The 15,000-nt window shown below is 39.6% G+C and overlaps 1 protein-coding gene across 4 annotated transcripts in view; it reads left to right on the forward strand.

Moving 5' to 3' along the window:
• LOC138052676 (tetratricopeptide repeat protein 28-like) overlaps positions 1–5,212 on the forward strand; it is a 33,729-nt gene extending 28,517 nt beyond the window's left edge. For all 4 annotated transcript variants that reach the window (XM_068899223.1, XM_068899222.1, XM_068899224.1 and 1 more), the window contains 2 exons: positions 142–3,883; positions 4,355–5,212. In XM_068899223.1, coding sequence (XP_068755324.1) covers positions 190–3,883; positions 4,355–4,374 — 3,714 coding nt within the window. In that variant the 5' untranslated portion in view covers positions 142–189 and the 3' untranslated portion in view covers positions 4,375–5,212. The remainder of the gene's footprint in view (positions 1–141; positions 3,884–4,354) is intronic.
• The last annotated feature ends 9,788 nt before the right edge of the window (positions 5,213–15,000 follow it).

Raw genomic sequence — 15,000 nt, forward strand, 5'->3', positions numbered from 1 at the left:
CTGATGAAAAAGGGCATTTTCTTTTGAAATATTGGCGTAAGATAGTTATTCCTTCACTGCTCAATTAATCTAGCTGTGCCAGTTTAGCATCCTGTAGTCAGAACATTGAACTTATTGTGTTTTCGTTCATTTATCTTCTAGGTGCACCCCAGATTACTGAGAAAAACGTCCTGGTTCTGATAACCAAGAATGGTGGATAGAAAGTTCGACGTTTTGGAGCGGCACATGCAAGAGCTTAGCGTTGCAAGAAAGGTGGGAGACAGACCAGGCAAAGGTTTGGCTTATTTCAATCTTGGTAACTACTATCATGCTGTAGCTCACTTTAATCAGGCCATAATACATTATACAGAAGCATTAGCCATTTTTAAGGAAGTAGGTTTCAGGGCCGGAGAAGGAAAAGCCTATGGCAATCTTGGAAACGCTTATCAAAGTCTTGGTAATTTTAAGCAAGCCATAGAGTACCACAATCAACATCTTAGTATCATGAAAGAGGTAGGGGACAAGGCCGGAGAAGGAAGTGCCTATGGCAAACTCGGAAACGCTTATCAACGTCTTGGTGATTTTAAGAAAGCCATAGAGTACCACAATCAAGATCTTAGTATCGCGAAAGAGGTAGGGGACAGGGCCGGAGAAGGAGGAGCCTATGGCAATCTAGGAAACGCTTATCAAAGTCTTGGTAATTTTAAGCAAGCCATAGAGTACCACAATCAATGTCTTAGTATCGTGAAAGAGGTAGGGGACAGGGCCGGAGAAGGAGGAGCCTATGGCAATCTAGGAAACGCTTATCAAAGCCTTGGTAATTTTAAGCAAGCCATAGAGTACCACAATCAATGTCTTAGTATCACGAAAGAGATGGGGGACAGGGTCGGAGAAGGAGGTGCCTATGGCAATCTAGGAAACGCTTATCAAACTCTTGGTAATTTTAAGCAAGCCATAGAGTATGGCAATCAACATCTTAGTATCGCGAAAGAGGTAGGGGACAGGGCTGGAGAAGGAAGTGCCTATTGCACACTCGGAAACGCTTATCAAAGTCTTGGTAATTTTAAGCAAGCCATAGAGTACCACAATCAACATCTTAGTATTGCGAAAGAGGTAGGGGACAGGGCCGGAGAAGGAAGAGCCTATGGCAATTTCGGAAACGCTTATCAAAGTCTTGGTGATTTTAAGCAAGCCATAGAGTACGACAATCAATATCTTAGTATCGCGAAAGATGTAGGGGACAGGGCCGGAGAAGGAAGAGCCTATTGCAGTCTAGGAAACGCTTATCAAAGTCTTGGTAATTTTAAGGAAGCCATAGAGTATCACAATCAAGATCTTAAAATTGCAAAAGAGTTAGGGGACAGGGCTGGAGAAGGAAGAGCCTATGGCAATCTCGGAAACGCTTATCAAAGACTTGGTAATTTTAAGCAAGCCATAGAGTACCACAATCAAGATCTTAGTATCTCGAAAGTGGTGGAGGACAGGGCCGGAGAAGGAAGAGCTTATGCCAATCTAGGAAACGCTTATCAAAGTCTTGGTAATTTTAAGCAAGCCATAGAGTACCACAATCAACATCTTAGTGTCGCAAAAGAGGTAGGGGACACGGCCGGAGAAGGAAGAGCCTATGGCAACCTCGGAAACGCTTATCAAAGTCTTGGTAATTTTAAGCAAGCCATAGAGTACCACAATCAACATCTTTGTGTCGCGAAAGAGGTAGGGGACAGGTACGGAGAAGGAAGAGGCTATGGCAGTCTAGGAAACGCTTATAAAAGTCTTGGTAATTTTAAGCAAGCCATAGAGTACCACAATCAAGATCTTAGTATTGCGAAAGAGGTAGGGGACAGGTACGGAGAAGGAAGAGGCTATGGCAGTCTAGGAAACGCTTATCAAAGACTTGGTAATTTTAAGCAAGCCATAGAGTACCACAATCAATATCTTAGTATTGCGAAAGAGGTAGGGGATAGGGCCGGAGAAGGAAGTGCTTATGGCAATCTAGGAAACGCTTATCAAAGACTTGGTAATTTTAAGCAAGCCATAGAGTACCACAATCAACATCTTAGTATTGCGAAAGAGGTAGGGGATAGGGCCGGAGAAGGAAGTGCTTATGGCAATCTCGGAAACGCTTATCAAAGTCTTGGCAATGTTAAGAAAGCCATAGAGTACCACAATCAATGTCTTAGTATTGCGAAAGAGGTAAGGGACAGGGCCGGAGAAGGAGGTGCCTATGGCAGTCTAGGAAACGCTTATCAAAGACTTGGCAATGTTAAGCAAGCCATAGAGTACCACAATCAATGTCTTAGTATTGCGAAAGAGGTAGGGGACAGGGCCGGAGAAGGAAGTGCCTATGGCAATCTTGGAAACGCTTATCAAAGTCTTGGTAATTTTAAGCAAGCCATAGAGTACCACAATGAACATCTTAATATTTGCAAGGAAACAAAGGACCCAATAGCGCTGGCACTTGCGTGGTATCATATTGGTCTTGTTTATGAATTTTTTGGCTCCTTGAGCAAAGCCGTTAATTGCTATCATCTAAGCATTCGTTATTTTGATGAAATAAGGCGTCTTCTTTGGTCAGAGGATGCATGGAAAATAAGTTTTCGTGACACAAAGGGGTTTGCGTACACCGCTCTGTGGACAGCACTCTTGAAAAATGGAGAGGTTGATGAGGCTTTGTATGCTGCTGAGCAAGGACGAGCACAAGCTTTGGCAGACATTTTAAAGATGCAATACAGCGTTGATGAGAAACGTACGATGAAGGTAACTATCACTTCGGTTATCAAAGATCTACCTTCACAAACTGTTTTCACAGCACTTGAAGGAAACACGATCAGCTTCTGGTTGCTAAGAGAAGATATCGGGATAGATTTTCGACAAAAGAAAATCGAAAATGGAAGTGCCGATTCTCTGATGAAAAGTACTATTAAAGAGATCAATGCGGGGACCGTTGTACGATGTGAGAATCGTTCACTTGACAGGCAACGCAGTGACTTCTTGAGCAGTAGGGAAGCTGTTGAAGAAAGTGTTCAGTCCTTGAGCTTCTCTGTGCACTCTTTGCAGCCCTTGTATGATGTCTTAGTCAGTCCTATTGCAGACTTGATCCAGAGTGACGACTTAGTCTTTGTTCCTGATGGACACTTTTGCCTGGCTCCTTTTTCTGCATTGAGTGACTCTGTCAGGATCCGTGTAATTCCCTCGCTGACTGCTTTAAAATTGATCAGTATTGCACCTGACGACATCCAAAGTAAGAATGAAGCGCTGCTTGTGGGCGATCCGTGCTTGAGGGAAGTCACTTACGGCACTGGTGAACCCCTGTATGGACAGCTGCCGTGTGCAAAAAAAGAGGTGGATATAATTGGAGAACTCCTGCAGACCGTGCCTCTTACAGGAAAAAATGCAACCAAAGCTGAGGTGCTGAAAAGAATGAAGTCAGTTGCTTTAATCCACATTGCTGCACATGGAGATGCCAAATTTGGAGAAATTGCTTTGGCCCCAAATCCCGAACGCACATCCCAGATCCCTGAAGATGAAGATTACATGTTAACATTGAGCGATGTTCATGCAGTTCGTCTTCAGGCAAGACTGGTTGTGCTGAGTTGCTGTCATAGTGGCCAGGGAGAGGTAAAATCTGAGGGTATTGTGGGAATAGCCAGGGCTTTCCTGTGTGCTGGTGCCCGGTCTGTTCTGGTGTCACTCTGGGCAATCGACGACGAGGCGACCGAGATGTTCATGAAGAGTTTCTACCAACACTTGGCAGATAGAAGAAGTGCAAGTACAGCTCTTCACCATGCTATGAAATCTCTTCGGGAGACAAAGAATTATTCCGCCATAAAATACTGGGCGCCATTTGTGCTAATTGGTGATGATGTCACCTTTGAATTTGGGCAGCACAAACACGAAAAGAATGGTAAGTGCAATTTAAATATAACTTTAATGACTGAATCTCTGTACTTTGTAGATGTTTTTAATCGGCAAGTTGTCGAAAGGAGCAGGTACGTTCTTCACAGAGAAATGGCTTTAAAAATGGTTACCAGAGTGGTTATTTTACTCGAACTGCTTTGGCTAATACCTGAATTAAATAATGTCTGCATTCACCAAGTCAGCTACTTCAGCTTCCTGCAGATAGCTAGCTGTTTGAGCCATGTTATGATGGACTGACAGTGAAACTGATCAGTGATTGCCGGTTGCTTATGTCAAGTGAAGTGAGTTATTGAGGTCCTCAAGTCTACATGTCAAAGTAACACTGAATAGGAATTGTTGCTATTAACTAAGCACTAACAGTTAAATGAATGAATTAAGATAATTGTTATATTATGTACTTGCCAATCAGAACGAAATTCCTTATTGCCATTTAACCCACTACTTTTTTTTTTTTCAGTAATGATGTCCAAAACGTGAAAAACTTACTTGGACTCTGATACGTCGATATGTTATTTTCCTTTTCTCAATTATATGAGTTAGCGAAAACAATTCAATCATTGATACCTCAGTAGCAGTCAGACACAAGATATCATACCAATTATAGTTAAAGTATGATGACATTTCAGTAGTATTGAGATACTGTCCAAGTCCTTGCATTTGTGCCTTGTTATGTAAGCATCTGTACCAGGATTAGTTAATTAATCACTTGATAGAAATCAGGGACTTGGCAAAACGGTTTGCTTCCATGGCTGAGGATCTAGCCGTTGTGTTATTTTGGCCTTTGAAAATACTTCAAAATAACTTCAAGCCTTTGCGGTATGTTTCTCAGCTGACATGTATACTCTTTAGCTTGCTATACCAACTTTCCATTTACAACATCATTAAGTTACAGTCTCAGGGAATGTGTATTTTCTGTGTTTTTGTAAGGTTGGCCGAAGCTAAATAAGCAAATTAATTGTTTTGAGAGGCAAATGTCTATAAGCTTAAAAACAACCTAGGAAAGTAGAAATGTTTGGAAATTACAAATTTAAATGTAGCATTGACATTTAAAAGATATGGAAATTCCTGGAACACAACGTTTTATTCCCAAAGGGTTTGAATTGGGCACAACATTGAGTTAGCCGATTTGGTCTATTGTTTCTTTTCTCGCAAAACTTGGTTCACAGAGGGACTGGACCAATGCAAAATAATTCAATGGAATGGGTGATTTCTTACAACTTCTAAAAGGTAAAAAGGTGTGATGAAGTAAAAGCAACCTGATCTCTTAATTAATTGTGTGCATTTTAAACTCCGGGGAGGTGGGACTTTGCCTACGCATATGCTTGTGGAAATTTTTGGATTAAGAGTGGATGTCCGGTTAAAACCTTGAAAAATCTATTTCGCTCATACTTCCAAGTTTGTAAGAGTAATGTGTGCCAAGAAGCATGGTATATAGTTAGTTTGGGCTATTACCGATTTATTTTGGAGAGAAATGCAAATCATCGAACACCCCCGAAAATGCTGTTCGGACAAGCGATTTGCCTCTTCATTTTGACGGTCTTGTAAGGTCAACTGAAGCATCCCTCATAAAATATTCCTCCTAATCCTAACTGAGCAATCTCTTAATTATCGTTTGGCCACGTTTAAGTACATTTAAGTCATTCTATAGTTTCAAATAATTTTATTCTTGGCACCTATATTTTATGTCACTAAAAGTGAGTCTTACGAAATATCTTACAGAGAATGTGCTCTACCTTTAAACCCTTTGAAACTTCGGCCATCGAATGTTGGAACAAAGGTCTTTCGTCTGATAGAGAGAAATCTCTGGGCAATTACTTTTCCGTGACGCTTCAAGCGCTTAAAATGTCGTTAAAATGCATTCTTGTGAGCTGAGAGGCTGGGGGAAAGCTTTCCCTTCCCCCTCCCCACCATGAAGAAAAAGAAGAAAAGAAAACTCATAAGGCATAAAAAAAGAAAATGTTCTCTCTCCAAACGGTAGATCTTGCTGTGTCTATAGCGAGTGATATTTGGTATCCACTGTTGAATAGTTTTGAAGCTGACCTTATCAGCAAAGATGAAGAGGATTTGCCTACGGCTGCTCCAGTGAGTTGCATTCTCGTAGCATTCTGCTAATGCTTCTAACAGGAAATAATCTGTACCCCCATCATCATCTAGTTGCCTTTCTTTTATGGCTATGAGCAGCGGGTCAGAGTTATTGGGTGCAATTGCGTCAAGTGTGCGAAATTCAAGTCCCGTGCGATTCTGAACGATAAAATCACTCATTCCAACCTGTACATTGAAACTAAACTTAAACAAAAAAATGACCCCAACTACGTAAATAAACGCGTCGGAGTCCACAACAAAATATTACGCAGATGCCTTGATGGCACGTAAAAAGAAGACCTCGGAGAATACCTTCGGAGAAAAGGAAACCAATGTCGTGCATTGTACTCCCTGTTGGTACACAGCTATACGCTCATTGGGGAACTTTAAAAGTTCCCGAATACGCGGTTTATTTTCGTTATCTCTAACAACGCATTCTGCATTTTGTTCAGTGACAAAACATTCACGGTACACAACTCTTTTATTATTTTAGCTGTTCGTAACTCAAAAGTTGAACCGCTGTGTTATTTTCGTGAGAAGATAGCTCATCGGAGTTTCGATCTGATGACGTCAGATGAAAATTACGTGTAGAAGAACAGGAAATTAATAAACAAGAAAATCATTTAATAATAAGCTTGGTTTGTCAATGATCATCAATATTCCAAATATCAACGGAAAAATCGGTGGCATAACATACGTGCAATGTTGCTTTCGTCAACATCGCTTCCAACTCATCATGGTAAAAATGAAAGTACGTAGCTCAATACTAAGAATAGTAATAGTTTACCTCTTGTCTTACGAAGTACCACTTCCGATTCATGTTTTCCTTGTCCTCTCTCTCCTTTTGGCCAGGTTTTATTGCGGCCTTTTCCGTGTTTGGATAAATCAAGGGGTATTGAGCATCTTGTAGCTGCTCTTGTCCATCCAATCCCCAGCTTTCCACGATGGTGCGGACATACTGTCATGCTTTCTAAATTGGCTGGCATTTTGAAAATTGCCCCTCGACACAATATTAAGGTCCACCTCATTTACGTGACCAGTAAACGAGTATGACGAGAGATGATTTTCAATATCTTTTGAACACGCGCTCAATAGAACAACCTGGACCGTCTCTTTATCCCTTGTATGCTTTGTGTTGCCACCACAGGAAGATAACATTCTCTTTGAGGAACGCAAATTTTCCGACTTTAATTATGCTTACTAACATATTAATTGGTGACATCATGTCGGTGAAAACACTGTGGTTTGCCATTGGGTATCCTGTAGCTGTTGTGCTGACAAATTTTCGCCTGTTTAATATTCTGCAGTTGCCGTTTACATATGCATAGTTCGATACATCCTTAAAGCTCCCACTTCTCACTGAAAAACAGGTATGGATTAAAATGGTATTATTTTACTTTCTGCACTTTATTTAAAGCAGTCTCATCTATTTTCAGATCAAACCAAAGATGGATATCGTCCTGCTGTGTTCTGACCCGAAAGGTCACAAAAATGCATTTTAACGACATTTTAAGCGCTTGAGGCGTCACACAAAAGTAATTGCCCAGAGATTTCTCTCTATCAAACGAAAGACCTTTGTTCCAACATTCGATGGCCGAAGTTTAAAAAGGTTTAAAGGTAGAGCACATTCTCTGTAAGATATTTCGTAAGACTCACTTCTAGTGACATAATATATAGGCGCGAAGAATAAAATTATTTGAAAACTACAGAATGACTTAAATGCACTCAAACTTGGCCAAACGATAATTAAGAGATTGCTCAGTTAGGATTAGGAGGAATATTTTATGAGGGATGCTTCAGTTGACCTTACAAGACCGTGCAAAATAAATCGGTAATAACCCAAACTAACTATACCATGCTACTTGGTACACATTACTCTTTCAAACTTGGAAGTATGAGCGAAATCGATTTTTCAAGGTTTGCCATCTGCTGTTTGATTTTTACGGACATCCACTCTTAAATGGTATCTCGCACCATTGCAAATGTTGGTCAGTAACTCTTCATCCTCGGAGACCCAGGGGCAGATCGCTAGGCAAGGGAAGTGTAAACGGGCGAAAGAAAATGGCGACGAAGAAAAGCATAGTAGGGCGAGAAGAGCCCCTGGGGACAAGTTCTTACCAGACTAGTTCCAAACAGCAGGGGTAGTTCTCAATTCTGATTGGTGCCAGAAATTCCTTGTGTTTCTCTGCCCAATCAGAGGTCCGCAGGCCATGAAGTCGTTTCGTGTCTTCTTACACGGAACTCACTTGATGGCCATACTCGCCTGGTTCGTTTGGCAAGGTTTTGCTCCAGGAGAAAAAGTCTCAATCACAGCACAAAATGTACAGGAAATCGTTCGGAATATCGGCGGACAAATACGCTGAACCTTACGCAGGTATCTTTACAGTAGCGTATTTCCAAGTGTGTGAGATTTGTTTAAAGATGTCCTCCCCGATTCACCTATTAAAAATAGCAGTGATTTATTTTGATTTGACAATTATTTTTATTCTGCCCCCTTTTCCTGGTCGAGGTATTGGTCGAGGTATTTCCAGATTTCTTACATGAATTGCAGTGGAAGAAACTTTGCTAATCTCGAGAAATTCTTGATCGCACGGGCTAAACGCAGCATGACTTTATTTCAATGCGCGCTAAATTCAACGCTATCGAGCTCGTGTTCTCTTCACGATATTGTTCACGATGAGCCACCCGAAAGAAACAGTTGACGACTGTTGTCGAGTGCGTTCTTACGTTTTTGTTAACAAACAGAGAAAGCGAAACCTTTATGGTGAATTTTTGAGAATATTTGAAGAAGTTTTCGACCAAACTTAAAAGTCCAGGCACATGATGGTCTTTCTCTTGCATCGTGCGACACTTGTCATAAAAGGGCGGAATCAATCTGGAAAAAAAAGTCGTCATTTGCCATTTCAGCAAAGCACTTGTTGAAAAGGAGACATCCCCTTTCTCCTTTGACAACGTGGCAAGGGGATGCACAAACTGCTTGTCACATTGACAAGGAAAAAGGTTATAGAATTCCTTTGGAAATGTACCAATTAAGCCAATTCCACCATCCTCGGTAATGTCTTGGGCTGGTGAGTTAAAAAATCACCATGAGGAAAGCACCCAAATACCAAAATCAAGTTGCCACTGCTTTCCAAAATCAAGCAAAGTAACATCCATCAAGGTATGCACATTTCCAATAATTATGTATACACACACACTGTATGTCGATGTAGAAACACATGTTTTATTATACTGACAGTGTACTAGAAAATAAAATTTGCCATCGTTGTAATGGCATATCCTTAAGTTCCAAGTTTATAGCAAATTACTTAGTTTAACTTATTACAAAAGATGCCATATCCTTGTCCGTTAGGAGGCTCAGAGCTGGTGTTCAGGCTAGTGCTCCGGCTTAATTCCACCTGAGCCGCTCCAGAGGATAATGAATCAAAATTAATACAACCGGAAATAGAGTTTGTTAGATTTGGTCAGGTTTATCTCAAAAGTTTATCCAGCGTCCTTCCCTGATTTGTTTGGAAACGAGTGAGAAGTGTTATCTTGCATTCTTAAAGTAATTTTCAAAGAATTATCCAGTGGAATTTTTTTCATCTTTCAGCTTTTTCATAAATATTTAAAATTCTACTTCAGTTTATAGTTCTTTCTCACATTATGTACTGGGTCAGAGAATAATAATATGGTTTCAAAATCTAAAAAAAAAAATACCGCTCACTGAATTGGTTTTCGAGATAAGACCAAATTTTAGACGGTCTTTGAGCAACACTGTACCATTACCATAGCAGCAGTTGGGACCCAGCAAACACCCTTTAAAACATTGCTTCACAATAGTATTACACAGGTATGAAGCTGTAGCCCTTTTGTAAGGATTGGAGTAATCTTCTTCCATTGGACACACGACTATTAAGAGTGGAAAATCCTTTCGAGCTTCCTTTAATAAACTCAGAAAATAATTTATCTTCTAATCTGTGACCACATTCCTGTCATTCTGTAGAGTGCTCTTTTACCTCTTCAAAGATTTGTGTAAATAGATTAATGCTGCAGTGACATTTTGCATTTTGCCTGAGTATAATATTTATGCTGATTTCAAAACCCAAGCAGCTGGATACAGTTGAACAACAATAATAATTATTATTATTGTTGTTCAACTGTGTCCAGGTACATACGTGTACTATAGAAAGAGTATGCTGTTTCCTTCTTTCTGTGGGAAATATGAAAATAGTACATCAAATCAGTTAGTAATGGTTCATTTTTTGCATTTCTGCTTTGTTTCCCTAAACTGAAATATTGTGCTACTTTTTCTGATGTGTCCAATAAAGCTGATAAATTAATAAAAAATATTGAAAGAACGTGAATTAATTATTAAAAGTTGTCACATTTTTGGGATCTTTGCTGTAAAGAGAAATATCAAGGTTAAGATTTCATATTTGCAGAGGTACAACTCGGAATATTATGTACTACCTGGATCCAAACTCATTTTACTATTGGAGAACAATTCTTTCAGCATTGTTTTAGAAACCTCAGGACTCTGTTGTTGTTATTACTGTCTAACACACAGCAAACTTTTCTATGAAATATAAAATGGCAAACAAGAATTTCCTTAGAGCAAAATTAATGTTGCTTTAAAACATTAACGACAACCCAACTTACGGTGCTCATAAAATATTAACAATCTCTTTCCTATGTTCTCTGCAACTGTCTTTAATCTTTTTTCACATTCAGGTTATTGTCCATTATCCAAGTAAAATTATCTCAAAGGAATTGCCAGCACATGTGCACAGACTGTATAATTTGCTCCTTGCATAAAGAACACATCAGCTGTTACTTTGGCAGCATTCAGAAGCAAACGTTTGCTCTGGAGATTAGCAAAGTTTCAGCCAGAGCAATTGATGCAAGAAATCTAGAAATACCTCGACCAGGAAAAGGGGGCAGAATAAAAATAATTGTTAGATCCAAATTAATCACTGCTATGTTAGGTGAATCGGGGAGGACATCTTTAAACAAATCTCGCACACTTGGAAATACGCTACTGTAAAGATACCTGCGTAAGGTTCAGCGCATTTGTCCGCCGATATTTCGAACGACTTCCTGTACATTTTGTGCTGTGATTGAGACTTTTCTCCTCGAGCAAAACCTTGCCAAATGAACCAGCCGAGTATGGCGATCAAGTGAGTTCCGTGTAAGAAGACACGAAACGACTTCACGGCCTGCTGACCTCTGATTGGGCGGAAAAACACAAAGAATTTCTGGCACCAATCAGAATTGAGAACTACCCCTGCTGTTTGGAACTGGTCTGGTAAGAACTACTATGCTTTTCTTCGTCGCCATTTTCTTTCGCCCGTTTACATTTCCCTTGCCTCGCGATCTGCCCCTGGGTCTCCGAGGATGGTAACTCTTGAGTTTACAAAGGTATTAATGGTACAGTTGGCAAAGGGAAGCATTCCATCCTTTCTCCATATTAAAACTGACAGCAGGATGGGCACCCACCTCCTAAAGCGAGCGCCCCAAATCGAGAGTAAGGTCTACTGACCAACATTTCCAATGGTGCGAAATGGTGCCAAATGACGTGACTCGGGTACTCATACCATTTAAGGACCAGGATTCTGCTAACTTTGTTAAGACTGAGTTGAAAGACTTAATGAAACCTGTGAGATACAATAGCTATGTTGGCTACACACGTGGCCATCTACATACAGGCGTGGATGGTCTCAAGAGTACGTCATCTTCGTCGATCAAGACCACGCGGGTGCTTTCCCTGAGGACCTGCTTTGCTGCTTTAGAGTGTTGAAGAAATGCATGAACAAATTGGACTGTCTGGTTAACGAAATGCTGTACATCAAGCAATTAGGACCACGACTGAACGTGCAAACAGATTCAATCCGAGCTAAAGTCTTTGTCTAGCTCTCCTCCACTTATGCAAATTTGGGGTATTTTCTATCTGTTATGAAATCGCATGTTCATTTCCAACTCCTTGATAATGGCGTCATGAGGTCGCCGAAACGTCAGAAGTGTAACTTTTTATCGCTAGTTTTTACATGTCTGTATTTCACTGTTTTCATCTTTATTTAGTAATTTAACATTTATGTTTCCCGATTTCTTTTTATGGGATTTAACAATCATGTAATAAGTTTTCTTAATATTTATAGATAGCTTGTTTAGATCACAACATTCTTTAATTTTAGCCAGCTCGCCGTTATCTAGTTTTTCAAGATCTCGAATAGAAGGTGATGAAGCAAAGACATAAGTGTCATCAGCAAAAATTTTAAAGTTCAGTTTATCAGAGCAGTTAGAAATGTCGTTTATATAGAGTAAGAATAAAAGAGGACCAAGGGACCTACCCATTCATTTCATTGTTTGTTTGTTTTTGCCATTTGGCCAAAAATCGCGATTTTCAACACTTTTGGAGAAATCGTTATTTCTCTTCTAATAGGTCTTAATTTAAAGCGGTTTCTTGCATAGCACAAATCTATGATAGGCTATAAGGTGACCTTGTATTTCCTAGTTTTTTGGCCTTGCGAAGTTTGCCCAAAAATGATTTGACGATAGGTCTATCCCGATTGGGTTGGCAAACTGGAAAATGGTGCTTCAAATATGGCAAAGAAGTGCTTAAATAATGCTCGACTTTTGAAAAAGGTGCTCGAAATTTACTGATTTTCATCAGTAAGCCTATTTTTTTTTAAAAAAGAATTACCCTTTCGTTAAGTTGTTTATAAATGTTCAGAGAACTAAAACATTAACGTCTTTTGAGCAAAAAAAATTCCTCAGTGAAATGTGTTTTTAAAGCCTGAGATGATTTCAAATTGCTTTACTTCAAACGCAAAATTTCAACCATGTAACGTTTTGGGTGTTTAATTTGAATCAAAGGGTGTTCAAGGTTTCGTACGCGCCTTTTTACATGTGCTATACGAAAATGTGAGAATATCCTGCAATCTTAATACAGATTGAAACTGTTCGATGGTGACTTAAGTTTCTTTTGGAAACATTATTTGTTCGAAAAAATTACATGGTGGTTGTCAAATTGTCATTGGCAGTTCTTGGCCACAATACTTACCCACTGGAGAAAGTTATGTGGCCTTTGAACTACTCCCGCCATGTGCCGCTATCCATATTGCATTGTGCGCATCATACACGTAGAAATCGTAATCTTATTTATAAGGCCCTTCAAAGGTTTGACTCCCAATGTCATTACTAATATGTTTCGAGATAACTGAATATATGTAATATCAACCGGCTTAATGTCCCGTTTACTCTCCATTCAACCTGTTAAGGCAACTACTTGCGGTCTTAACTCTTTTTTTCACTGGCAGGAAACTTTGGAACTCTTTTCCTCTCCACATTAGATTACTAATACTAACTATAGTGAAGGAGTTTCAACCATTCTTCTAAACGTAGATAAATTCATATGACTGGTGACTGCTGTACGTTTTGTAAATAGTTTCGATTTTTATCCTAAATTTTGTATCATAGTTGTAGTTATACGTTTTCATAGATATAATTTCATTTTTACTTACTCTATTTTTTCGAAGACAATCAACTTCCTACTATTTCAAATTCGAGTTGAAATACAGATGTTGCTGTTTTTGTTGAACAACCGGGACCATGGTATTGATACCTCCAAATATCGTAACTGCTCATCAGTTGGAACAATTTTACAAGTAGTTTTGGCTCCTTTTAAATGCTATTTCATTTGCAGTTTATAGTAACCTAGCCTAGATACTTGTCCTAACACATGGCAATAGTGGGAGTTTAGGAGTGGTAACCTCCAATTTAAGATCACCGCTTCTTGACTATTAACAATTTAAGCAATAGAGGACGTTTTCCATGTTTCCATAGCCTCATCTAAATACGAGGGGGAGTTGGTAGAATTCTCGACAGTTATGCAAACCCGAGACGCAGTCGAGGATTTGCATAACTGTCGAGAATCCTCCCAACTTCCCCCAGTGTTCAGATGAAAGTATGGAAACACGGAAAAAAGTCCTCTATCCTCAAAGATGATTCGACAAATGAAGGAAAATGCTGGTTTTTTTACTTCTTGATTGAAACAGATTTTCTTGATATACACTCATATTTCCTACCAGCCAATCAAAACTCGCGTCTGGCTACAGAACCAATCAAAATTCATGTGATGTCACAGCCGTGTTTCCATACTCTCATTAAAACACAGCTATTGACCAATGAGAGTGGACGTACTATCCTAATTATTTTATAAAGAGAGGTTAAGTATGACGTTTGCAGCCAACGGGAAACCGCAAGCTCCTACTTGTCATAAAAGCGTGAGAATTCTCTCATTTTAACTTGTCTCGTTCCTTTAAAATGTTAACAGGACAGAAATGAGCTAATATCAAACAGGATCCTTACATTTTTGGCAAAACCCTAATTTCACCCACAACGTTTGCCGTTTGGGGTAAAGGTCATGCTTAACCTCTCTAATAGTTGTCTCAAACGTTGATGGCTCTGTTCAGGAAATCAGAGTTAGTAGAGGGAGTAAATTAATCACTATCCAATGGATACCTGAGTTAGTCGACAGTGGATGTCGTGCTAGCCTCTCCTCTTTGTGAAAAACCCAGACCTGATATTTTGTGCGCTACGTTTATTTGCAGTTGCTCCTATTTAGAGGAAAATCCTACTCAGGCGCAATCAACAGTACAATAAACTTCATTTAAACTCGAATATTTGAGATGCCAATAAAAGATGCTATAAAAATAGATATGAGGAAAATGGACTTTGAGAAATTCTAGTTTTTCAGCAGCAGCTACTCAGCTATCATTTTGTTAGAAGTGTGTTGAGATTGTTCAGCGATTCCGTAAACAGTGTCGAATTTCTCTGTCAAACTCGGCTGATTCCCCTAATGTGGCAGCCCTAAAGTTCTATTCGGTTCTTTTTGGATTCGCAACTTGTTGCTTCCGAATATATTCCAAAGGACTTGCCACAACTACAAACGTTTTCGATTTGGTGGAAGAAGAACGATGCATTTTCTTCTAGAATGTTCGGGCCTGTATTAATAACACTATTGCGAAATCCCGTAGGAAG

This window comes from Montipora capricornis, chromosome 6, assembly GCF_036669925.1.
Source record: "Montipora capricornis isolate CH-2021 chromosome 6, ASM3666992v2, whole genome shotgun sequence".
NCBI classification, from domain to species: Eukaryota; Metazoa; Cnidaria; class Anthozoa; order Scleractinia; family Acroporidae; genus Montipora; species Montipora capricornis.